Source organism: Gopherus flavomarginatus, assembly GCF_025201925.1.
Source record: "Gopherus flavomarginatus isolate rGopFla2 chromosome 11 unlocalized genomic scaffold, rGopFla2.mat.asm SUPER_11_unloc_1, whole genome shotgun sequence".
Classification (NCBI taxonomy): Eukaryota; Metazoa; Chordata; order Testudines; family Testudinidae; genus Gopherus; species Gopherus flavomarginatus.
The window spans coordinates 257,689-285,176 of record NW_026114602.1 but is presented as its reverse complement, the minus strand read 5'-3'; the positions used below and the strand labels follow the sequence as shown (position 1 = coordinate 285,176).

The 27,488-nt window shown below is 43.4% G+C and overlaps 1 protein-coding gene and 1 pseudogene across 1 annotated transcript; one reads left to right on the top strand and one right to left on the bottom strand.

Moving 5' to 3' along the window:
* The first annotated feature begins 13,618 nt into the window (after nt 1-13,618).
* Nucleotides 13,619-14,563, top strand: LOC127040936 (olfactory receptor 14A16-like). The gene has a single exon (XM_050935472.1). It carries the CDS (start codon nt 13,628-13,630, stop codon nt 14,561-14,563), a length of 936 nt encoding a protein of 311 aa, XP_050791429.1. The 5' UTR covers nt 13,619-13,627.
* Nucleotides 14,564-20,920: 6,357 nt separating this feature from the next.
* On the bottom strand, nt 20,921-23,792 carry LOC127040856 (olfactory receptor 5V1-like; annotated as a pseudogene).
* Nucleotides 23,793-27,488: the final 3,696 nt, after the last annotated feature.

Below are 27,488 nucleotides of genomic sequence, written 5' to 3'. Positions count from 1 at the left end.
ATGGTCTGTCTTAATACAGTAATAGGGACATTTAGATTGATAGATAAATAGCCAAAATGAGGCTGGTGTTGGAGGAGAGAAGAGTTGGGAGGATTCCACATACACTGGCACAGTAAGTTTGCTGTTTCAATGAAATACAAGTGGGGTTTGCAGAGGTGCCCTTTAAGGGGAAAAATGTAAATGGACATTATGTATTTTTTTCAGACTTCGAGTTTGGCCATGGACGATTAAGCAGCCCAGATGAGAGGTTACTTTAGGAAAGTGTTGACAGAATGTTTGTGCCACAGTTTCCTCCCATGGAAAGTGGGGGAATTAATCACAATGACTCAGATATTTTTAAAACATGGATCAAGAAACCTGAATGAAAATTGTCCGTAAGCCTTACACACTGGTGTCTTCGGTCTGATAGTTTATGGGAGATATTATGGGGTACATTTAGCAGTGACTGAGCAGAGAGGTAGGGAAAGAGGGAACAATTCCAATACATGACAAACAGGGCAGAGATTAAAAAAAATAGATCTCTCTCTCTCTCTCTCTCTCTCTCTCTCTCTCTCTCTCTCTCTCTCTCACTGTCTCTCAGGGACAAATGAAAAACAAATGCAGAATCCATCTATCCATGTATTCATCTAATTATTTATTGTTACTTCTTTCTTTCTATTTATCTTTCCTCTTATTTCTTCTATTAATTTGTTGTTACTTCTACCTAAGTTGCTAAGTTCTCTTCCTTTCTATTAGTCTGATGTATATTATGTTCATTTTGTTGGCAAAAATTGTCCCAGAGAGTCAAAGGCGTTGAATTCTTCCTGTCATGGTACAGCACTAAACAGTCAAACATGCTTCTGAATTTTGGATACAGAGACTGCAGCCTGTTGAGTCCCATGGCACATGCCCTGGAAAATCCATGCCAAAGATTGGAGATGTATTGACTAGAATACACAAGGCAAGGAATCAAAGCAAGACGTAAAGCATATTGAAATTGATACAGAGTGGTTCTGTCAAACAACCATAATTAAAACTCACCCAAATTCCTTTTTCAGAGAGAGGGTATTAATTAGAACTTGTCTACGTGGTGCAGTAGTCAACAGGAGAGGGGTGTATACTCTACTGTGCACTAGCTCATCACAATCCCAAAGGACTCTAGGATGCACTGATGTAGTTCTGTTTCAAACAATACTGTGTTAATGTGCACTAGGGATCTTTTAGTGCAGGCCAGCAGAGTCCACATGGACCAGTCAGTGCACAGCATGCTCGAGCATTTGCTGAATGCAAGTGAACCCCTGTGAATGGTGGTTACTTCTTCTGCTTTTGAAAAGACTGAGAGACATAAAGTGGGGAAACACAAGATTGGCTATACTGGGTTAGACCAATAGTCCTTCTAACCCAGTATTCTGTCTTCTGACAGAGGACGGTGACAGATGCTTCAGAGGGAATGAACAGAACAGGGCAATTTTCAAGTGCAACTAGATTCCTCATGTTTGAGTGGTTCCCCTGTTTGAAGTTAAATGGTTCTATGGTGGGCTTCTTTGGTAGTTCCCACCCACCAAACTGTGCATATTAAATTCAATTATGTTATGGTTACTGTCGCTGAGCAGTTCAGCTATACTCATCTGTTAGACCAGATTCTGTGTGCCACTTAAATCAAGAATTGCCTCTCCCCTTGTGAGTTCCAGGACTAGCTGCTCCAAAAAGCAGTCACTTGTGGTGTTTAGAAACTTTATCTCCACATCCTGTCCTGAGGTGACATCTACTCAGTCAATATGAGGATAATTTGAAATCCCCCTTCATTACTGAGTTTTCTCCTGTTATAGCCTCGCTACGTTCCCAGAGTGTTTCACAGTCACTATCACCACCCTAGTCAGGTGATCTGTAGTATATTCCTACTGATAAACCCTTATTATTCAAACATGGATTTGCTATCTATGCAGATTCTATAGTACAATTTGATTCATTTAACATATTTACTCTATTTAAGTCTATACTTTCTTTCACATGTTGTGCCACTCTCCCACCACCATGACCTACTCTGTCCTTCCTTGATATTTTATACCCTGTTGTTACCATGTTTCACTGATTCTCATTGGTCCACCAAGTTTCTGTGATGTCGATTATATCAATAGCCTCCTTTAATACCAGGCATTCAAGTTCACCAATTTTAGTGTTTAGACTTCTAGCATTTGTACAAGAGCGCTTATAAAATTTGTCAGTATTTAGTTGTCTGCTTTCATGTGATGTAATTATATAGGACTCTTTTATGCTTGACTGTTTCTATTCAGTTCCTACCTGTGATAGAATCATAGATGACAGAGGTTGAAGAAGACCTCAGGTGGTCATCTGCTCAAAGCAGGACCAACACCAACTATATCATCCCAGCCACGGCTTTGTCAAGCCCGACCTTAAAAATCTCTAAGAAAGGAGATTCCACCACCTTCCATTCCAGTGTGTCACCACCCTCCTAGTGAAATAATGTTTCTGATATCCAACCTAGACCTCCCCCATTGTAACTTGAGACCATTGTTCCTTGTTCTGCCATCCGCCATCACTGAGAACAGCCGGGGTCCATCCTCTTTGGAACCCCCCTACAGGTAGTTGAAGGCTGCTATCAACCCCCCCCCCCTACTCTGCAGCCTCAATAACCACAGTTCCCTCAACCTCTCCTCATAAGTCATGTGCCCCAGCCCCCTTATCATTTTTGTTGCCCTCAACTGTACCGTCTACAATTTTTCCGCATCCCTTCTGTAGTGGGGGGCCCAAAACTGGCCTCACCAGTGCCGAATAGAGTGGAAGAATCACTTCCCTCGATCTGGTGGCAATGCTCCTACTAACGCAGCCCAATATGCTGTTAGCCTTCTTGGCAATAGGGCACACTGTTGACTTATATCCAGCTTCTCATCCACTGTAAACCCCAGGTCCTTTTCTTCAGAACTGCTGCTTACCCAGTTGGTCCCCAGCCTGTAGCAGTGCATGAGATTCATCCATCCTAAGTGCAGGAGTCTGCACTTGTCCTTGTTGAACTGCATTAGATTTCTTTGCACCCAATCCTCCAATTTGTCTAGGTAACTCTGGACCCTATCCCTATCCTCCAGCGTATCTACCTGTCCCCTCCGGCTTCTATCAACTTTATCAACTTCTATCCTCTCTTCTTTATGAGAATATAGAGAATCCCCAGTAATAAATCCTCTCCTATAGGATGTGTGTCTCCAAACCCTGTACTCCTCTGGTCTTGTTGGCTTTCCCCCAGCCCTTAGTTTAAAAAAACTTCTCAACAAGCTATTTTATTTTACATTCAACAGTCTAGTTTTGTTTTGATTTAGGTGGTGCCCATCATACCTGTATAGGCTTCTCCCTTCTCTAAACGTTGTATGATTGCTAATGAACCTAAATTCCTTCTCTGAACAGCATCATATCATCCAAATATTGAGATCCTGTAGTTCTGCCTCTCTCCTTGGCCCTTTGTGTGGAACTAGAAACATTTCTGAGAATGCTACATTGGTGCTCCTGGACTTTAATCTCTTACCCACAGCCTCCGCTGGCAGCCAGGACCTCTCTCCTTCCTTTGCCTATGTCATTGTTACCTACATGTACCATGAGCACCGACTCCTCCTCAGCCCTGCACATAAATATTTTTAGATATCTTCAAAGGTCCTCAACCCTCACACTTAGCAAGAAGAAGATATAAGATCATGAAGGTGCAGAAAATATACCTCAGCATAGCTGGTGGCTGCTCTGTCACAGGTCAATGATTTGGGTTGGTGGCATGTCAGCTAGGACAACTGTTTCTCTGGATTCTGACTCACTCCTCTGGTCTGGGATGTCACATGGTGGGTCTGGTCAGGTCTCTATTCTTTGCTGATCCTTGTCCGCCTGGGTCGAGCTAGATGGGCCATCTCAGCTCACTGTGCTCATGGTGAAGTTGGTCTCAGGATCAGGTAAAAAGCTGACAGAGAAGATGATAGTGGAGGAGAGAAATAGAGGGTAAACAAGAGCAGGAGCTCACATATATCAGTCTGTGGTCCTCACTGGTCCAGCGCTGATGGCCAGGCATATCCCCTGGTGACCTGTGGTCTGGTTGTACAAGGGCTCATGAGCAAAGGACAGAGTCTCTGGAGTTGAAGGAAAGGCCTGTCAGTCTGTCCCCTGGGAATCTCTGAAGAGTCTGTTCCCCAGTTGAGCCCCCCATCTTCTTAAGGATGAAAAGAAAGGGATTATGGTCAGACACCCCATTGGCTTATTATATTGTTCCCCAGTTAGGTCTAGTTTCCAACACACACATTTTGGTTTTTCTTCAATGAAGTTGCAATGCAGTCTTTAATTACACAACCATGTATTACATTTTCCATGGGACCCCTGCCTCGTTCAGTGCACAGGATGGACAAGGCTCACTGAGCAAGCTGCTTTTCAGTATTTTCTTTTCTCCTCATTCTTCAGTGTGTGGCCCCAGGCCTTATTCACCGCACACTACTCTAACCTTGCTCCTAAAAGAAAATAACTGATTTTCATCTTGCCATTTTCTATGTTGTTCACGAATACAGCATTTGATTGCTTTGTTAGGGAGCTGGCCAAGAACAGCAAGTCCATTTCATGGGATAGGCTGTGATTTGAAAATTTGTTTTCATTCCAAATTGGAATCAAATTTCAAAATTTCCCTTGGAATGATTTTCTTTTTAATTTGGGTGTCAATTCAAACATTACATTTCAGTAAAATGTTCAATTTTCAATATTTTATTTTTTACTTTAAATCTTATTTTAGATTATTTTTATCTCACCTTTTTTGTTTTATAAAATGACTCCTCATGCCAAATATCAAGTCCAGTCTCCAAAGCCTGGTCACACTAGAGCTTATAATGAGCAAAACAGCATATTTTCCCCTGACTTCGTTCTTGGAAATGTCTCAAGTGTTTTGAGCTAGACACCTGACACAGAATATAGCAACTTCAGTGGTTAAAGTTTGGTAAAGTTATAGGCAACAGAAAACAGGGCTTTATAAAGAGAAGTGTCAGGCAACATTAATAAGAGCCAGCATTGCCAGCCCTACCTAAACTAATGTCAATCAATACCCAAAAGCCAAATAATATTTTGTGTACCCCAATGACTTTAACAGGGGGATGGATTGGGTGACCCTGCATACGAGTGTTCCAGAATGGTTAATCATTAGTCCTTCTGAAATCTCATTTATCTTCTTCCTTGTCGATCCAACTTGTAATTGATTGAGTGGGAGAGAGCAGGAGAAAGGAAAGAATGGTGCTAAATCTTGCAGTTCATACACATGACAGACCATCACTGATATAAAAGGAAGTAAAATGCAGGACAATGCAAGAAAACCCAGCGCGGTAGTGCCCTGATCTTGACTGGATCTTGATCCTGCGGCATTCTACTATGATTTTTGGTGCCAAATCTGAGGAACTGTCCCAGACTGAGGTGTCATCAGAAGAGGTTTTGTAACAAATTGATAAACTAAACATCAATAAGTCACCAGGACCATATGAGATTCACCCAAAAGTTCTGATGGAACTCAAAATGTGATATTTCAGAACTACTAACTGTAGTCTGTAACCTATCATCTAAATCACTTTCTGCACCAAATGACTGGAGGATAGCTAATGTGATACCAATTTTTTTAAAAGACTTCAGAAGCAATCTTGACAATTACAGGCCAGTAAGCCTAATTTCAGTACCAGGCAAATTGGTTGAAACTATAGAAAAGAACAAAATGATCAGACACATACATGAATATGATTGGTTGGAGAAGAGTCAACATGATTTTTGAAAAGAGAGATCATGCTTCACCAATTTGCAAGAATTATTTGAGGGAGGTCAACAAGCATGTGGACAAAGGGGATCGAGTGGATAGAGTACTGAGATTTTCAGAAAGCCTTTGCCAAGGTCCCTCACCAAAGGCTCTTAAGCAAAGTAAGCTGTCATGAGATAAGAGGGAAGGTTCTCTCATGGATCAGTAAGAGGTTAAAAGATAGGAAACAAAGGCTAGAAATAAATGGTCAATTTTCAGAATAGAGAGAGGTAAATAGTGGTGTCCTCCAGAGGTCTGTACTGGACCAGTCCTATTCAACATATTCATAAATGATCTGGAAAAAAGGATAAACATTGAGGTGGAACAATTTGCAGATGATACAAAACTACTCAAAATATTTAAGTCCAAAGCAGACTGTTAAGAGTTACAAAGAAATTTTGGAAAACTGGATGACTGGGCAACAAAATGGCAGATGAAATTCAATGTTGATAAACCCAAAGTAATGCACATTGGAAAACATAATCCCCACTATACATATAAAATGATGAGGTTTAAATTAGCTGTTACCAATGAAAAGAGATCTTGGAGTCATTGTGGATAGTTCTCTGAAAATATCCACTCAATGTGCAGCAGCGGTCAAAAAAGTGAACAGAATGTTGGGAATAATTAGGAAAAAGATAAGAAGACAGAAAATATCATATTTTCTCTATATAAATCCATGGTACACCAGCATCTTAAATACTGCATGCAAATGTGGTCTCCCCATATCAAAAAAAAGATATATTGGAAATAGAAAATATTCAGAAAGGGCAACATCAATGATTAGGGGTATGGAATGGTTTCCTTTATGAGCGGAGATCAATCAAACTGTGATTTTTCAGCTTTGAAGAGATGGCTAAGGAGGGATATGATAGAGGTCTATAAAATCATGACTGGTGTGAAGAAAGTTATTTACTCCTTGTCTAACATCACAAGAACTAGGGATCATCCAAAGAAATTCATAGGCAGCAGGCTAAAAACAAACAAAAGGAAGGTTTTTTTTTCACACAATGCACAGTCAACCTGAAGAACTCTTTGTTGAAGGATGTTGTGAAGGTGAAGATTATAACAGGGTTGAAAAAGGAACTAGATGTGTTCCTGGAGGATAGATTCATCAATGGCTATTAGCCAGGATGGGCAGAGATGGTGTCCCTAGCCTGTGTTTTCCAGAAGCTGGGGAATGGATGACAGGGGGTGGATCACTTAAAATCATAGAATCATAGAATATCAGGATTGAAAGGGACCTCAGGAGGTCATCTAGTCCAACCCCCTGCTCAAAGCAGGACCAATCCCCAACTAAATAAACCCAGCCAGGGCTTGGTCAAGCCTGACCTTATAAACCTCTAAGGAAAGATAACCCACCACCTCTTAGGTAACACCTTCTCGTGCTTCACTGCCCTCCTAATATCCAACCTAAACTTCCCACGCTGCAACTTAAAATCATTACTCTTTCTTCTGTCATCTGCTACAACTGAGAACAGACTAGGTCCATCCTCTTTGGAACTCCCTTTCATGCAGTTGAAAGCAGCTATCAACTCCCTCCCTCCTTCTTCTCTTCTGCAGACTAAATAATCCCAGTTCCCTAAACTCTTCTTATAAATCATGCGCTCCAGCCCCCTAATCGTTTTTGTTGCCCTCCACTGGACTCTTTCCATTTTTTCCACATCCTTCTTCTAGTGTGGGGCCCAAAACTGGACACAGTACTCCAGATCAGGTATCGCCAATGCTGAATAGAGGGGAGTGATCACGTCCCTCTATCTGCCGGCAATGCTCCTACTTATACAGCCCAAAATGCTATTAGCCTTCTTGGCAACAAGGGCACAATGTTGACTCATGTCCAGCTTCTCACCCACGGTATCCCCTAGGTCCTTTTCTGCAGAACTGCTGCCTAGCCGTTCGATCCCTAGTCTGTAACAGTGCATGGGATTCTTCCATCCTAAGTGCAGGACTCTGCACTTGTCCTTGTTGAACCTTATCAGATTTATTTAGGCCCAATCCTCTAATTTGTCTCAGTCCTCTGTATCCTATCCCTACCCTCCAGCATATCTACTACTCCTCCCAGTTGAGTGTCATCTGCAAACTTGCTAAGAGTGCAGTCCACACCATCCTCCAGACTACTAATGAAGATATTGAACAAAACCGACCCCAGGACCGACCCTTGAAGCACTCTGCTTGATATCGGCTGCCAACTAGACATGGAGCCGTTGATCACTACCCGTTGAGCCCGATGATCTAGCCAGCTTTCTATCCACCTTATAATCCATCCATCCAGCCCATACTTCTTTACCTTGCTGGCAAGAATACTGTGGGAGACCGTATCAACATTTTGCTAAAGTCAAGGAATAACACATCCACTGTTTTCCCCTCATCCACAGAGCCATGTATCTCATTATAGAAGGCAGTTAGGATAGTCAGGCATGACTTCCCCTTGGTGAATCCATATTGACTGTTCCTGATCACTTTCCTCTCCTCTAAGTGCTTCAGAATTGATTTCTTGAGGACCTGCTCCATGATTTTTCCAAGGACTGAGGTGAGGCTGACTGGCCTGCTGTTCTCCAGATCCTCCTACTTCCCTTTTTTAAAGATTGGCACTACATAAGCCTTTTTCCAATCATCCAGGACCTCCCCCTATTGCCATAAGTTTTCAAAGATAATGGCCAATGGCTCTGCAATCACATCCGCCAACTTCTTTAGCACTCTCAGATGCAGTGCATCCAATTTCATGGACTTGTGCATGTCCTGCTTTTCTAAACAGTCCTGAACCACTTCTTTCTCCACAGAGGGCTGGTCACCTTCTCCTCATAGTGTGCTGCCCAGTGCAGTAGTCTGGGAGCTGATCTTGTTTGTGAAGACAGAGCGAAAAAAAGCATTGAGTACATTAGCTTTTTCTACATCTTCTGTCACTAGAGTGCCTCCCACATTCAGTAAGTGGCCATCACTTTCCCTGACCTTCTTCATATTGCTAACATACCTGTAGAAACCCTTCTTGTTATTCTTAACATCCCTTTCTAGTTGTAACTCCATTTCTGATTTGGCCTTCCTGATTTCAGTTCTGCATGCCTCAGCAATATTTTTATTCTCCTCCCTGGTCATTTGTCCAATTTTCCACTTCTTGTAAGCATCTTTTTTGTGTTGAAGATCAGCAAGGATTTCACTGTTAAGCCAAGCTGTTCGCCTACCATATTTATTATTCTTTCTGCATACCAGGATGGTTTGTTCCTGCAACCTCAATAAGGATTCTCACGCTTCTTATCAAACTGTCTGTACTGGGCTATCTTGATTATCACTTCAAAAGTTTTTTCTCTTACTTAATTGTTCTCTCGGAGTTGGTAAGACAACTCCAATCTTTTCAAGCTCTCTGTATGTGTATATATATCTCCTCATTATATTCTATGCATCCGAAGAAGTGGGCAGTAGCCCACGAAAGCTTATGCTCAAATAAATTTGTTAGTCTCTAAGGTGCCACAAGTACTCATGTTCTTTTTGCAGATACAGACTAAGACATCTGCTACTCTGAAACCTAAAATACAGGCAGCTCTCCTGGACTCCTTTCCACCTCATGTTGTTCTCCCTGGGGATCCTATCCATCTGTTCCCTGAGGGAGTCATAGTCTGTGTCATAAACAGATAAGTAAGAGTTAATAGAACAAAAGTACTTCATATCTCTTTGCCTGTAAAGGGTTAACAAGATCAGTGAGCCTGGCTGTCACCTGACCAGAGGACCAATCAGGGGACAGGATACTTTCAAATCTTGAGGGAGGGAAGTTTTTGTGTGTGCTGTTAGATTTTGGTTGTTGTTCTCTCTGGATTCTGAGAGTGACCAGATGTGCAACCAGGTTTCTCTCCAATCTCCCTGATACAGGTTCTCATAGATTCAAAATAGTAAGTACTAGGTGATAAGGCGACTTAGGCTTATGTTTGTTTTCTTTATTTGCAAATGTGTATTTGGCTGGAAGGAGTTCAAATTTGTATTTTACTGAAAGGATTTTAATTTGTACTTGTATGCTTAGGCTGGGAGGGTATTCCCAGTGTCTATAGCTGAAAGACCCTGTAACATATTCCATCTTAAATTTACAAAGATAATTTTTACTGTTTTTTTTTCTTTCTTTAATTAAAAGCTTTTCTTAAGAACCTGATTGTTTTTTTATTCTGGTGAGACCCCGGGGGACTGGGTCTGGATCTACCAGGGAATTGGTGGGGAGAAAGGAGGGAAGGGGGAGAGAAAGGTTAATTTTCTCTCTGTGTTAGAGAGTCTGGGAGGGGGAGAGAGACGGAGGGGGGAAGGTGAATTTTCCTCTCTGTTTTGAGATTCAAGGAGTTTGAATCACAGTGATCTTCCAGGGTAACCCAGGGAGGGGAAGTCTGGGAGAGGCAACGGTGAGTGAAAGGGTTTACTTTCCTTGTGTTAAGATCCAGAGGGACTGGGTCTTGGCGGTCCCCGGGCAAGGTTTTGTGGGGACCAAAGTGTACCAGGCACTGGAATGCCTGGTTGGTGGCAGCGCTACAAGTACTAAGCTGGTAATTGAGCTTAGAGGAATTCATGCTGGTACCCCATCTTTTGGACGCTAAGGTTCAGAGTGGAGGATTATACCATGACAGTCTGCTTTTCTGAAGTCCTGGTACCATATTCTGCTGCTCTCCTTTCTTCCTTTTGTCAGGATCCTGAACTCGACCATCTCATGGTCACTGCCTCCTAGAGTCCCATCCACTTTTGCTTCCCCTACTAATTCTTCCTGGTTTGTAAGCAACAGGTCAAGAAGATCTGTGCCCCGAGTTCAGTGGTCCCCACCTTTTTGTGGCAAGTAGCACATTCATGTTTTCAGAAGTGTGTGGCAGGCACCAACAATTTTTCAAGGCTTATTTTGCATTTGTACAATAAATAATATGTAAAACATCATATTTAATATTATGTAATATATTAATCCACAAAATAGGTAATTGTACATGTAAAAGGCATTAATTAAATTATTCATCAATTACTCTTTCACCTTACCATGTGAATTTGTTCTTTTTTATCTACCTTTATGAAAAATTAAGGAGTTTTTACAAAATAAATATCATAAACAGTTTTCATCTTATTTATTTTAAAAAAGGAAAACATTGTTGAACTTCTGGTCCAAATATATTTATTATTCTTACTTTAACATAGGTAGCCAGTTATGGTTAATTAAAAATATTCTTTGTATTGTAACTTGTATCTGTATTTCAATAAACAAACAAACAAGTATGAAAAAAATTTAAACACAATTTAATCATACGTGCTCATCAGCACTTAATGGAAAATAGGTATCATTAATTCATGTGGTTATTCTAATAAAGTCAGTGTGATTTTTGACACTGCATTTCTTCAGCCAATTTTTCGTAGTTGGGAGAGTAGGATGATATTCCCGTTCGTAAGCAATCATCAAGATGGGCATCTGTAAGCTGAGATCTGTATTTTGATTTTATAATGTTCATTGTTGAAAACAGAACTTCGCACAGACAAGTGGAACTGAAATAAGATTTTATTTTGTATGCTACATTTTTTAAGGTAGGAAACTTTTTTCGGTCAACCAGATTCCAAAAGTTTTCATCTGTTTTGTAGGATTTTAGAACAATATAAATTTGAAGGTCCAAAATGTCCAGTTCTGTGTCTTCTGTTCTTCCTTGAATGAGACTCACAATTGATGTAGCCATTTCTGTTAGCTCTATTTGGCAAATAAAAGGATTCACAAGAAAGGCAATTACAGTCTCAATGTTGGTGAACTGTTGAAATCTCTTTTCAAATTGTTCCAGAAATGTTTGAATGTAGATAACAAATGGTGATGGGTTAAAATCACTGTCACATACCATTTTCTTCATACTTGGGAAATGTTCGAGAGACTTCATCTTCATATGCGACATCTATAAGATCAGTTTTGCTTTGAATGATTTTATGGAAACTATAATTTGAGCCACGTTTGTCTTTTCCCTGGAGCTCCAGATTTAAAATGTTCAATTTGCCAGTGAAGTCGGCAAGAAAGCCAAGTCCATTAACCAGCTGGAATCTTCTAGTTGCTCAAAGTTCTGATTTGATCTCTTCTATTAGGCTTAAAAAACATGCAAGAACTTTACCTTCGCTCAGCCATCATACTTCTGTGTGCAAGATAAGATCAGATTGTTTATCACCAATATCTTCCAACAGGGCCTTAAAAAGTAGGTGTTGCAAAGGTTTCTTTCAAATAGAGTTAATTATTTTAATAACAACATTCATAATGTATTGAAAAGAGAAAACTTTGAGGCACAAAGCTACTTGATGGATAATGCAATGATAAGACATAAAATTTGAAAATGATTCATTCTTCTTACATTCGTCTTCAGAAACCGGAGAGAAGCTGCAGCCCCGCGCCTGCCGGAGACAGAGAGCACCGGCGCCCGCAGCCCTGGAGTTCTCTGTCCCTGGCAGGTGCGGGGCCGTGGCTTCTCTCCAGCTTAGCCGCAGCCCCACACCTGCTGGGGACAGAGAGAACCAGAGCCCACAGCCCTGGTATTCTCTGTCCCTGGCAACCACAGGCCCGCAGCTCCTTCCCCCTGCTGAGCACTAAGCAGGTGCACATAAATGCCCCAGCGGGCACCATGTTGCCCGCAGGCACCTCGTTCGGGACCACTGACCTAGTTGGTTCCTCCAGCACTTGCACTTGGAAATTGTCCCCTGCACTTTTCAAAACTTTCTGGATTGTCTGTGCACTGCTGTATTGCTCTCCCAGCAGATATCGGGGTGATTGAAGTCCCCCATAAGAACCAGGGCCTGTGATCTAGTAACTACTGTTAGTTGCTGGAAGAATGCCTTGTCCACCTCATCCTCCTGGTCTGGTGGTCTATAGCAAACTTGGTGATTACCTGTTCTGTTCGTTCCCTCTGGGGCACCTGGCATTGGTCACTGTAGGAAGACAGGATACTGAGCTAGATGGACCTTTGGTCTAACCCAGTATGATCTTGATCTTGATTCTATTAAGAGCACTGTGCATCATTTTTACAATTCTTAACAGTGGAATCTTATAGTGGAGTGATTAGGGTGGGTGGCCTGGAGTCAGGACTTCTTGCTTCTGTTCCCAGCTCTGGGCTTAGCATATGATCCAATGATTATGGGAGGGGTGGGGCAATATCACGACTCCTGGGTTCAAATCCCCCCCTCTGAGAGACCATGGGGTCATGGGTGCTATAGGTTATAGAAGTGAGAAAGCAGTCTGGGACCTTTTTTGTTCTGTTATGGGTAGATAGTGTTGGGTCATGGCTAGAACAGCTGACTGAGATTCAGAGTGTGTCCTGCATTCTGTTCCTGATTCTACAATCAGTCATTGTATAGCCATGAGTGAGCCCTTTCATCTCTGTGGTAGATGCTACTCCCATTTGCAGCAGTGTAAATATAAAATAATTCCACTGCTTTCTGTGACATTACCCGAGATTTACACTGGTGTATCTCACAGCACATTCTAGCTCTCTGGTCTGCATTTTCCCCTCTATGAAATGAAGATAAGATTCACCTAATTTTATACTTCATTGAGTGGAATGATATGCAGACCCCTAAAAAGCAGTTGGTCTTACTCTGTTTTCCTTCAGCTTGGTGTAAATCAGCAGCAATCTCATTTGGTCAATGGGGCTGACTATCCTCTCACTCTACCCGGTGTAAATCTGGACTAACTCCACTGGAGTCAATGGTTCCTCTACTCCCCTTCTCATCTTGCACCAATCTGCACAAGCCAGGGGTCTGACTTCTGTGAACTAAGGTGGTTTTCACAAAAGAAGAATTATTTTACTGATGTAATCCTGACCATTGCCCTTCTCCTTCCCTCCAGAGGCAGCGCGTGATGTTCTGAGGAAGAAAATGTCCAACCAAACCACCTTGACCCATTTCCTTCTCCTTGGATTCTCAGACATTTGGGAGCTGCAGATTTTGCACTTTGTGGTGTTTCTGGTGATTTACCTGGCAGCCCTGATGGGGAACCTTCTCATCATCACAGTCGTAGCTCTCGATCACCATCTTCACACTCCCATGTACTTCTTCCTGGTGAACCTGTCCATTATAGACCTCGGCTCCATCTCCGTCACCATCCCCAAATCCATGGCCAATTCCCTAATCAACTCCAGATCAATTTCCTATGCTGGATGTGTCATCCAAGTCTTTCTCCTCATCTTCTTGATGGGAACAGATTTTTCCCTTCTCACTATCATGGTGTACGACCGATACATCGCCATCTGCCAACCACTGCACTATGAGAGTGTGATGAACAGGAGAGCTTGTGTCCAAATGGCAGCCAGTGCCTGGATCGGTGGAATTCTTTATGCTGCACTGCACACTGGGAACACATTTGCCGTAACTTTCTGTTCAGGCAACATAGTGAATCAGTTCTTCTGTGAAATCCCCCAGCTCCTCAAACTTGCCTGCTCTGACTTGTACCTCAGGGAAATTGGGGCTCTCATCTTTAGTACATGCATAGTCTTAAGTTGTTTTGGTTTTATAATTGTGTCGTATGTTCAGATCTTCAACACAGTGCTGAGAATCCCCTCTGAGCAGGGACGGCATAAAGCCTTCTCCACCTGCCTTCCTCACCTCACTGTGGTTTCCTTGTTTGTTTTCACTGGTATCTTTGCCTACCTGAAACCCACCTCCAGCTCAGCATCAAGTCTGGATCTTGTGGTAGCTGTTCTCTATTCTGTGGTGTCTCCTATGATGAATCCGGTCATCTACAGCATGAGGAACAAGGAGATCAAATCTTCATTGAGGAGACTGACTGTGGGGAGGTTATTCATGAAGAAGTAATTTTCTGTCTTTTTCAAATAAATTCTCTTTCAATTTGTGTCTCCCAGTCCAAGATTCTGCTCTCAATTGCCCCCAGTGCAAATCCAGATTAATTCCACTGATGTCAATGTATTTGAGCTTGTTTACATCATCAGAAGATCTGACCCAATCCTGGAGTTAACATGGTGTGCATTTCATAGGAGGAAAGAATCAGCATTTCATTCTGTTCTCAAGCAATGCCTATTAAACTGTGTTGCCACTTACACCTGTTCCATGGACACTAGAAAACAAGGATGGGAGCTTCTTTTCCTTTTATGTATTAATTAAAGTCAAAAGGGATCATCATGATAATCCAATCTGACCTCCTGCACATTGCAGGTCACAGAAAGTCACCCACGCACTCCTGTAATAGGATCCCCACTGACACAACAGCAGGTCTTCTGCCGCTGCTAGGGCCCTGGGCTGGGACACAGTGGAGCGGGTGGTCCTGTGTTCCCCCTGCCACTCACCTCACGGATGGCAGTCTCCCCCTCTCCCAAGACCTTTGGAACCAGGACCTGAGACTCTTGCTTACCTGTTTGCTCAGCCCCTGCCTGAGGCCTGATCCACTGACTCTTTACTGCCCCACCCTGGCATACTTCGCTTAGTCCTCATTCTCCCCCTTGTATCGGGACGACCGCTTGTGCCCATATTCTCCACCATGCATTGCATCCTGCTGGCAAGTCTGAGAATAAGCTCCGTCCTCTGAGGGGCACCCTCTGCAGGTGGTGTCCTGTCCATCGACTGCTCCCCCCATTAGTATCTGGACCTGCATTGCTCCCTGCTCGGTGACATCTGGTTCTGGTCACTGCCCTCCAGCAGTGCCCCTTAGTCCGTCCTCACCACCTTCCGAGGTGTGTGTGTGTTTTTAATGACAGTCTTTCTGCTTGCTCCTGCCGCATGGGCCAACCGCAATGCGACGTTTAGCCCCTCATGTCTGAGGCACACTGCAGCCTCACACAGTCGCTTTTTGTTGGTCAGGTGCAAAGTGAGGGGGAAAGGGAAGGGAGAACCCAGGTCCACTCGCTACTCTGAGCCCCAGCCCAGGGACCCTCTAGTGGCAGCTTCCCTGCCCACGTTCTCGGCTCTCACTCATTTATCCTCCGTGGGCCAATTCCCCTCTACACCTCACACTCTCTAGACCCTTCCAGTCAGGGCCCACAGCCTGGCAGGTATTGGGCTGGAGCGCTCATCTGCTCCCCCCAAGCCTGCCCAGCACTGCACTGTCCAGGGTGCTGGTCTCTTTCACTAAGGAGACAGACCTTCTCCCTTGAAAGTCCGGCAGTGACTGCCTGCTCCTCTCCTGGGCAGCTTTTATATAGGGTTGAACCTGGCCCTGACTGGCCCCCTCCTGCCCAGCCCTAATTGGCTCTCCAGCAGGCCCTCTCCAATTGGCTGCCCATCTGCACAGCTGCTCTGGCCTGCCCTAGCCCCATCTCTCAGAGGGGTGGAGCCGCTGCCCCATCACAGGGGACCTTGGGGCCAATAGTGCCGAGGATGGGCCTCTCCATCCCGGCTGATTACCTGTTTCCAGGCTTGAGTAAGGTTGGGGTCCCCTCTCTGTTCCTCCAGGAAATCTCCATCAATATCCAGCCACCTCATTTCTTCCCCTACTGACCCTTCGGTCAGGGTCTGGCTCCCTTTGGTTACTTTGGGCCCCCTCAATGTCCCCTGCAAGGGGTCTTGTGGCCCAGGCTGGTACAACAAACCCTGTCTCCCATAACAGATTCTCTCCCTCTTCTTGGGCTGTCCGCTCCACCTCCGTATAAGGTCGGCGAAACCCAGCAAGTCACACCCCAACACCATGGGGTACGCTAATCTAGGGGCAACCCCCACTAAGCAACATGCCTACTGTTGGGAGGCCTCCAGTCTCAACCAGATGGTGGGGTAAGACTTCACCACCCCATGTATACATTGTAACTGTATCGGTACTCCAGTGGGGAGTCCTCTACCAGTCCCGTGCGGGGTCTGGCTGCACGATAGCATGGCCTCACGGCCGGAGTCCATACAGTGAGCTCCTAAAGCAGCGTGGCCCAAGGGCCAGAATCCCTCCAAGTTATCTTCCCCTAGTGGGATATTGTGGCCCAGAGGCCAGAGTTCATCTATCTCCTTTGAGGTAAGAGAGGGGTCAGTGAACTATGTCGTCGGAAAGGTGGGGTGTAATGACCCCCAAAAGGGGGAGCCCAGGGCCACCCACATTCATCGGGCTCTGACCCAGGGCCCTGTCAGTGATGGTGTGAGCCACCACGGGTCAGCAGAGAATCCTACCAAAACATGCTGCTCTCATAGTGGTGGGAGATACCACTTCCTTACCTTCCCTGGACCACTTACTACCAGTTCACCAACAGTAGCAGGCTCTGTGGCATCAGGGTCTCCAGGTTCCTCAGCACCCGGGACTTCCTGGGGTTCCAAAAGCTACAAGCCTTTGGTCCAGGTTTGTGGCCCCTCAGCTCTCCCTGGTAAGGGTCATAACTGTTCCTGGGCTGGATCTAACACTGAGCATCCTCCCTCCTCGGCTGCCAGTCCTGACTGAGCAGCTGTGCAGGCTTTTATACCTGACTCCTGGTTGAAGCATGCCCAGCAGAGCCTCAGGGACATGGCTGCTTCTGCTAGCAGGGAAGGGTTAACCCTCTCAATCCCAGTGTGGGGCCAGTCCGCCTCGTCACACAGCCTTTCAGGTACAACAATGGAGAAGCCAGCCAGTGCTAATGGCCCATTAAGGGGAATCCATAATACCAAGGACTATCACAAGATCTGCATACAATGAAGGCTTCTCAGAGGAAGAACATAGAGAATGGAGACTATTTTATTCACATCATAGCAAAGGATCTTTCCAGAAAGCTGGAGGAAGCTATAAAGGGGGGAAGTGGCATCATCACTTGGTCTCACTTTCCCCACAACTCAACACCTGTAAAGGCATCTTGTGGACAAAGGCTTTGAAAGGGGGAGATGAAAAGAGAAATCCCAGACTGTGGCTGAAGGAACTATACCATCATGGTGAGACATTGTTTGAGTGAAATCCTGCCTAGTTTATAGAACATAGATTGTAATTTTGCTTTTATTTCTTGGGTAGACAACTTTGATCTGTACGTTTATTACTTATAATCACTTAAAATCTATCTCTCTGTAGTTAATAAAGCTATTTTATGTTTTACCTAAACAAGTGTGTTTTGCTTGAAGTACTTAGGGAATCTGTTCAGTGTACAGAAGCGGATGCACTTTGACTTTCCTTTGTACATGTGGCAGACTGGATAATAATCTTTCACCAGTGAGGCTTCTGACCAGGTGTGATGTGGTGTACCTACCGTGAACCAGCCCCTAAAGGATTAACTGTGCTTTTCAGGCTGAGGAAGCCCTGGCTCTCTGACTCTGCTGGGCATGTTCAGCCTGGAGGCAGAGTATAAAAGGAAGCAGGCCAACTCAGTGTGGGCAGGCTACTGAAGGGGGAAGATGCAGATTGTAGGCTCTCTCCAGGGAGCTACTCCAGGCTCCAGATACAGATGCACAGCACACAGAGCTCCAGATGGATCCCAGACTGCCTGAGGAGCCCAGAGAAAAGTCCGCGCCGGCAGGAGCTGTGCCACTTGAGGACCCATAGACCCGGGGGAGCTGTAGAGCATAGCTGGGGGAGAAAGTGTAGGAAGCAGCCCAATGGACCTAGACTTTTCTTCAGTGAGTGAACTGGGGAACCAGTCAGTGTGTTTCAGAAGGATGTGCGCTGACTCGGTGGTGAGCACCCCCACCACCGCCAGGGCTCTGGGGTGGGACTTGGAGAAGAAGGGACGGCCTGAATCCTCCTACCCTAGGCACCACATACCCCTGAGCTCTCCCTGTTTGCCTGGGAGGGGAGGAGAATTAGACCAGGGGCAGTGTGCTCGGGGAGGACGCGGAGCAGAGGTGAGCTGGGGTGGGAAGGTGTTGCACGGCTCCCTGGGGGAGGGAGCTGCGGCAGCGGTGGGGGGGGCGCCTCAGGGCAGTGGGGAGGAGCTGCCATGGGGGGGTATCTCAGGATGGAGGGGTGGGTGGGGAGCTGCCACAGGGCTAGGGAGGGCATAAGGTGGAAGATTTGCCTAGGGCACGAAACTTCCTTGCACCAGCCCTGCCTATCCCTCTCTTAGGATTGAATCACATGATTCTCCCTCTCAAATTGGGTCCAAAGCTATAGCAATTTGTGCACCCATCGTGATATCTCCCACCATGCTCGGTACCTGCAGTTCTTCCCACAGGAGCTGTGACCAGTAGTAAGTTGAGTGACTAGTCCATCTTCACCATACAAAGTACAATTTATTTATTACTGTAGGAACAAAGTGTAACATAAGAAAAAATATGAGCAATTCCTGATTGATCACTGCATTACCTTGATAAGAGAAAAAATTGGGTTTATTACTCAGACTCAGTTTGTCTTTAGGAAACTTTGCAATAGTTTTCTCTTCCAAAATGCCTTTGCACCATAGCAAGAAGAATACAGTATTTATTTATTTAAATAAAAATTATAATACATATAATTATATAAAGATATAGATGCCCTAACACATCATAAATAATACAATAAAATCCCATCAGTAGTTTGAGAGGGAGCCCGTAGAGGCGCTCCAGAGATCAATGCATGCACAGCATGTTAATGTGCTTTAGAACTCGCACCTCCCATACTGCAACACCACCACCCCGCCCATGTAGACAAGCGTTCAGTGAGCCTACTCAATTTCCTTAGGCTCCATGGAAAATCCCATGCATAATCTTTATTCACATGCAGAGTTTGGTGACTTCACTGGAGCACATGCATGAATAAGGAAGAACCACAGACCAATCTTCTTGTATTTCATTTTTCCGTAAACATGTTAGCTTGAATATCTGGATTCTGAGAAACCCATGATATTACTGACAGCTTTCCTCAGGGCATCCTTGACCTCTCTGTGTCCCAAGGTTGTAGATGAGTGGGTTGACCAGAGCAGTCAAGACAGTGTAAAAGACGGAGAACACTGTGTACAGGGCTCTTGGTGCATTGGTATCTGTTAGCATATAGACACTTATCAAGGTCCCATAGTAAATTGTAATCACAGTGAGGTGAGAGGAGCAGGTAGAAAAGGCCATTTGTTTCCCGGTGCTGGACGGGATTCTCAGTATGTTCTTGATGATGCAAACATAGGATGTCAGGGTTAATACAAACAGAACCAGGGAAAAGGCTGAGGAGCATATGAAAGCCACCACCTTCAATCCACTGAGTTCAGTGGAGCTGATCACAAAAGAATCATAAACGAAACTGTTGATTTCATTTTCGCTGCAGAAAGTCAATTGTGACATCAATATTATCACTATGGTGCTAGCCACAAACCCACTCATCCAAGACCCAGCTGCTAAATGTAGACATAACCTACTATTCATGATGGATGCATAAAATAGAGATTTACATATGGCTAAATAAGAATCGTAAACCATCATGGATAAGAGATAACATTCCATACACACCAGAGAAGCAATAATATAGAACTGAGTGATGCAGCTGTTAACAGAAATAGTTCTATCCCCAGTAAAGAGACTGGCCAGTATCCTAGGCAGGATGGTGGAGGTGTAGCAGGTCTCCAAGAAGGTCAAGTTCCCCAGGAAGAAGTACATGGGGGTATGAAGGTGCTGATCAGCCACAACTAGTGCCATGATGAGGATGTTCCCCTCCATGGTAACAATGTAGATCACTAGAAACAGCAGTAAGAGAAATAAATGCAGCTCTGGAAGATCCCCAAATTCCAGGAGAATGAATTCTGTCACTATTTGATTTCCCCACTCTGCGAAGTCCATGAACAGTATGTAGAAAAAAAATAAACAATACTTCTCCACTTTATATTTGATGAAGTTAGAATTTTAATAGAGAGTCAATAATTAAACCCATAAATGTTCACAACCTCCCCTTTTCCTACTGATCAGTAACATGTTTGAGCCTTTCATATATCCTCTGGGGGGGGGTTGCAATTATTTTTATGATATAAACATTTATTGAAATAGTTTATTTTATTTTTTTTACCTAAGCAGTTTCAGTAAATGAAAAATTGTGCTAACCATTTTGAGAATTATTTTGAATACAATTTCACTTAAATATTGTAAATAACAAAACCTGTAATTAGTAATACATTGCAAAGTTTAACCAAAATAGACAAAAAATGGGACTATTTTAATGTTCAAAATTAAAATAATATCTAGGTTTTTATTGTATATTACTGTAAATTTTATTTTTTTGTGTTTTCAGCAATTCTACTGAACGTAGATAGGAAAGCACGAAGGAAAGAACTTTAGCACCCAGATAATGTTAAGCAACCCCCTAGACCAATGGGTGGAAATTTGCCACTTTCATTGCAAACACAATTTCCCCATGAAAACTTTTCTCAGAGCCCCCTTCACATCTTTGTTCCTCAAGGTGTAGATCATTGGGTTCAACATGGAGGTTACTATGCTGTAAAGCATTGAGATCAGTCTGTCACTGTTCAGCGAGTAGCTGGATATGGGCCTGACATAGGTGAATATGGATCTCCCTTAATACAGCAGGACAATGGTCAGGTGGGACCCTCAGCTGGAGAAAGTTTTGAGCCTCCCCTCTGTGGAGTGTATCTTCAGGATGGTGGAGATGATGTAGAAGTAAGACAGGACGATGCACAGGAATGGGATCCACCCAATGAAGACCCCGACAGCAAGCAGGATAATCTCATTGAGGGAGCTGTCTACACAGGAGAACTTGAGGAGGGGTGGGATGTTGCAGAAGAAGTAGTTGATATGGTTGGCCCCATAGAAGGGCAGCTGAAAGGTGAAAAATGTGTGCACTGCAGAGCTGAGGAAGCCACTGGCCCAAGCAGCACCAGCCAGTTGGAAGCAGAGGGATTTTCTCATGATGACCAAGTAGTGCAAGGGGTTGCATATTGCCACATAGCGGTCATAAGCCATCACCACCAGGAGGATACACTCCGTGCCCACAAAGGCCAGGAAAAAATAGAGCTGGGTAATGCATCCTGCATAGCTGATCCTCTTCCTGTTCACCAGCAGGTGCACCAGCATCTGGGGAACATTGATGGTGGTGTAGCAGAGGTCCAGGAAAGAGAGGTTCCCCAGGAAAAAGTACATGGGGCTGCAGAGCTGGGCATCCATGCAGACAATGATGATGATGGAGATGTTCCCCACCAGGGTGCACAGGTAGGTGACCAAGAAGACACCAAAAAGAAAGAACTGCAGCTGCTGGAGGACGGAGAACCCCACGATGATGAACTCAGTTGGGGCAGTTTCATTTGCATTTTCTTCACAGCTGAGAGAGATAACTCGAAAGGGAATAAATTTAAAGAATGAGGCTGAGGTTTCAAAACAATGTAGAGGTTTGGATGCCCTGACCTTATTACAGTTTATGTGGACTGGGCATCTAAATCCCCTAGGTGGTTTTTGAAAAACTCAGATTTAGGTTGTTTATGAAGTAAGACAAAACACTTTTGGGGATAATTTCAGCTTAAATTGTGCAATATAAAGGAAGAAAAGTGAATCCGTGTGTCTCTTCATGTGTGTATTTGTGTTTGATTGCATAATTGTGTTTGTTAGTGTATCTGGTTGTGTGTGTTTCTGTCTATGAGAGTTTTATTGTGCATATATATATGATTGTGTGTGTTCTGAAAACATCCATTCAATATGCACCAGCAGTCATCTGAAAACATCCACTCAGTGTGCAGCAGCAGTCAAAAAAGAGAACAGAATGTTGGGACTCAGTAAGAAAGGGATAGATAATAAGACAAAAATATCATATTGCCACTATATAAGTCCATTGTATGCCAGTTCTTGAATACTGTGTGCAGATGTGGTCACCCCATTTCAAAAAAGGTATATTGGAATTGGAAAAGGTTCAGAAAAGGGCAACAAAAATTATTATGGGTATGGAATGGCTGCCGTATGAGGAGAGATTAATAAGACTGGGAGTTTTCAGTTTGGAAAAGAGATAACTAAGGGGTGATATGACAGAGGTCTATAAATTCATGACTGGTGTGGAGAAAGTAAAAAAAGAAGTATTATTTACTCCTCATAACACAAGAACTACTGGTCACCAAACGAAATTAATAGGCAGCAGGCTTAAAACAAACAAAAGGAAGTATTTGCTTACACAAAGCACAGGCAACCTGTGGAGCTCTTTGCCAGAGGATGTTGTGATGGTCAAGACTATCACAGGGCTCAGACAAGAACTAGATAAATTCATGTAGGATAGGTCCATCACTGACTACTAGCCAGGATGGGCAGAGATGGTGTCCCTACCCTCTGTTTGCCAGAAGCTGGGAATGGGCGACAAGGAATTGATCACTTGATGATTACTATTCTGTTCATTCCCTCTGGGGCACCTGGCATTGGCCACTGTTCAAAGACAGGATACTTGGCTAGATGGACCTTCGGTCTGATCCAGTATGGTCGTTCTTATGTGTATGCTTGTTTTTGTGTGTGTGATTGCAGTAGTGCCTATTTTCTATTGTATATGGATATGGTTGTGCTGTGTTTGGTTTTGTTCACGTATGTGACTGTATATGTGATTCTGTGTGATCTGGTGTTCAATTGTGTATGCATACAGTTATGAATTTTTGCTAATTTGTATGTAGCTGTTTGATCAGTTGTGTGTGCTTTTGTGTGTGATTCTGGTAGTATCTGCATATGTGTGTTTCAATGTGCATCTGTTTGATTATGTGTGTTATGTGTTCATTTGCAGTAATGTCAGTGTGTGTTTAATTGTATTTGCATGTGTGTAAGTGCAGTAGCATATTTGTGTGGATTCTGGGTCTGTATATGTTTGCGCATGTCTGTGGTTTTGTGTGCTTAGCTATTTCTACTCAATACAATGTTGGATTGCGGAGTTAAATTACTCATTGATCTAAGAGAGACTAACTATAGGACTGTGGGATGCTGCATTTCAGGGCTGGACAATACAGGAGGAATCCTGTCTCAGGACAGTCCTTCTGTACAGATCTGGTACTAAATACATAAAAGCTCTGCAGCACTCTCCCATGGCTGGTATGTGGAACATTTTCATACCAATCTTTCCCACTGCCGCCTCTGTGCATTTTCCATGACACCTTCCAGCCAGCCAGTGCACACCATTTCCTCAATTACATCCCACCTGGGTTCATACCCAGGTACATCACTGAATATGACATAGATAAACTGAATAATACTTTTCAGCAGTAGAAGAATGAATGAACTCATTCCCCATATCTCTTGTTAATCGTTCACTCACTCACTCTCTATCTATCATCACCTTTAACAGGACTTTCTTTCTTTCTTTGTTTCGCCCACTTTCTATCTCCTTCCTCTCTGGGGCCACCCCCTACTCTCACCTCCTTACCTAATTAATATCCCGCTTCCACCTGTGCCGTAAACCACGCAAGCCACAAGACTTTCAGATAGCCACTAAGGGCGCAGCTATGTGGACACTTAGTGATGAGGTGTAAACCTACTCCACACTAGCCTGCTGTGTACCCAGAGTATGTCTGGACATTGCTGCCACATGCTAACAGTTCCCCTAGAGTGCTTTGAGCTAATCTGCTTTGCAGCTCAAAGTGCACTTAGGAGCTATTATTGCACAGCAGCAGCATCCACTTAGATATTTTGTGCATGGTAGAACATCCCAGCTTGTGGCAAACTAAGTGTTTATTTAGAGAAGACCTGACTCACATGATTAGTCAAGTTATACTGAATTCCTAGGAACTATAGATTTGCCTTGGGATGCAGAGGCCTGGCAGACATAAGGGAGGGATGGGAACTGTAAAATATGGAGCTGCCCAGATGAGCAGAAGCCCAGATAACATATTTAATATGGCATTCAGAGTTGGCACTGGTGGACGAGGAGGATTTTTAAAGACATGGGCTGCCTTGGATATGGGAACTGGATGCCTAGAAATCTCTTGTGCCTTTGAAAAATCTCCCCCTCGGAGAAAGGTTTTCAAAACTGCCTAAAAGATTCTGAGTGACCCAATTTAAGTCATCGTAAAGGGACATGATTCTTCAGCGGGTAGGTGTTCAATAGTTTCTGAAAATCATCCCCTTTAAAGGCATCACAGATTAGACAACTGAAAATGGAGGCATCCAAAATCACTAAGGTCCAAATTATTTCAATGTGTATTAGACATGTAGATGTTTGAAAATCCCACTAGGCTGGTAAATATCTTTAAAAATCTGGCCCATCACTTCCTTTGAAAATTGTAGCCTTAGTCATAAACATACAAGCACAATAGTGTGACACAAACAAATCCACAGATATAAATAGACACAGAATTGCAGAAATGTAAGGCTGGATGAGATCTCAGGAGGTCATCTAGTCTAGCTCCTTGTGCTGAGGCAAGACCAACTAAACTTAGATCAAGTCCAGCAGGTGTTTATCCAACCTGTTTTTTAAAAATCTCAAGTGACGAGGGTCTCACACTGTTCCAGTGCTTAACTATTCTTATAGTTTGAAAATTTTTCTTAATATCTAACCTGAAACTGTCTAGTGGGAAAAAAAACTGGGGCACCACTCTATAGCACAGTAACTGCAAAGCAATACCTTAGGAACCATTATGACGAGTTGGATCACAGAACACTCCCTTGGGAACTGCCAACTAATGTGCCAAGACTACTTTTGCCACTGCTTTCTCTGCCAGCTTGGGACTCCAGCACCCTATCTTTCTGATCCAGACAAGCCAGTCTGCTCCAGCACAGACCCAGGGTCTAAACCACATCCCCCAACGCTGCAGACTTAACCTGACAGCAGTTTACAGAAGTGTTCTTGTTTTTAACACTTAGGTGCCCAACTCCCAGTGGGGTCTAAACCCCAAGTAAATCTGTTTGCTGAATTCCCTCTAAGAAATTATTCGCTCTCTATAGCACTGATAGAGAGATATGCACACCTGTTTGCTCCCCCCCCAGGTACTAATACATACTCTGGGTTAATTAATAAGATAAAAGTGATTTTTATTAAACACAGAAAGTGGGATCTAAGTGGCTCCAAGTAGTAACAGACAGAACAAAGTGAATTACCAATTAAAATAAAATAAATCACAGTTTATATCTAATATTGTAATAAAATTGAATACCGATAAAATCGCACCCTCAGAGATATTTCAATAAGTTTTTTTCACAGACTGGATGCCTTCCTAGTCTAGGCACAGTCCTTTCTCCTGGTACAGCCCTTGCTCCAGGTCAGGTGGTAGCTAGAGGATTTCTCATGATGGTTCCTCTTTCCTCTTTGTTCTGTTCCACCTACTTACATAGCTTTTGCATAAGGTGGGAATCTTTTGTCCCTCCCTGGGATCCCACCCCTCCTTCTAAATGGAAAAGCACAAGCTTAAAGATGGATCCTAATTCAGGTGACATGATCACATGTCACTGTAAGACTTCACTACCCACTTGCCAGCACACACATAAACAGAAAGACTTACCAATAAAACAGAGCCATCAACAGACAAGTCTCCTGACTAACAGGAGCCATCAACATTACAAACCAGCATAAGTGGCCCACACTTTGCGTAACTACAATAGGCCCATAGAGTTAGGGTTCATATTTCTAGTTTCAGATACAAGAGTGGTACATTTATACAAATAGAATGATCACTCTCAGTATATTATAAGCTTTGTAATGATACTTTACAAGAGACCTTTTGCATGAAGCATATTCCAGTTCCATTATATTCACACTCATTAGCATATTTTTATAAAATCATATAGAGTGTGTCACAGCCACTATCATATTGGAGCTCTAAGCTGCTTTGTCTGATAACCAGTCAACTCAATCTCGGCTTTTCTAACCCCCACAGATTGAAGCTGTCCATTCTAAACCCATCCCTCTATTGGATGAAGGAGAAAACCCTGTGTTGTTCCAGAAGACTGACGTCTTCACTGTTTGTTACTAAGAGTGTGTCAGGTTGCCTGGCAACACTGCTCTAGATTCTCTTTGAGAACAATTCCCATGTGGTCTCCAAAACACATAAACACAGGAAATGATGCTGTAAAAGTGATAATCTGTATCTCTGCAGGTGCATTATGCAGGAATTTATATAGGGACATTAAACAACAGAAGAAGAAGAAGAAGAAGACACCTCTTTTTTGGTGTCACTCTCCTCTCACTTACCCCAGTTTTCGAGCAGTACATCTCTCTTGGATTAAGTTCAGTTATTCCTGATTTATACTGGAGTGAGTGAGAGGGGAATTATTTCTCAATTAATTCCTTAAAATGTTTAAATCTTAATTTTATTTTCCATGTTAGCTAAGTTATTGTAATTCACTTTTAATTGTGCACATTTCTCTATTCATATTGTATTGATGTTCCCCACAAAACAAAAGTTTAGGGGAAATAGAAAGAAGGAAAAAAAAGAAGAGAAGAAAGGTAAAGGATCTGGATGGGAGGGAAGCAGAGGGGGGAAGGCGGGCAAGGATGGGAATGGAAAGTGTCATCTCAGTTTCCATCCATTACTGATTAATCAAAACCTTTATTAAGTTAGAGCTAATTGTTCAAAACTGATATGAGATCTTTCTTCTTTTAAATGTTACCTGCTCTTTAGATGCCCTGTCAGCCAGGTTGCTCTGGCAGGGTTCTATCTCTAGAGGCAATCGGCTTAGTCCTTCGCTAGGAACTGAAAAGCTCTGCTGTGAGACAAGAGTAATTTGTGCATATGGGTGTGTGCTTCTGTGTGTGTGTATGTGTCACTATTGCAAAGTCTTTGTCTGAATTCTGAAATGTTGGGTTCTAGCTGTATGCTTGATTTTTTTAAGGTGCTGGGTTCATGAAAAGGGGCTGGGCATTAACTGTGTGCCACATTATGTCTGTACTCATGTTGAATCGATGAAGAACATTTCCACATATACTAAGTTTTTACATCATGTTACCAAATTTCACTCGTCTGTGCTTTCTGGCATCAGCAAGGTGGTTACAAAA

What these genes read in the sequence shown, in the direction of transcription:
- LOC127040936 (XM_050935472.1), top strand. Translation starts at nt 13,628, where the DNA reads ATGTCCAACCAAACCACCTTGACCCATTTCCTTCTCCTTGGATTCTCA.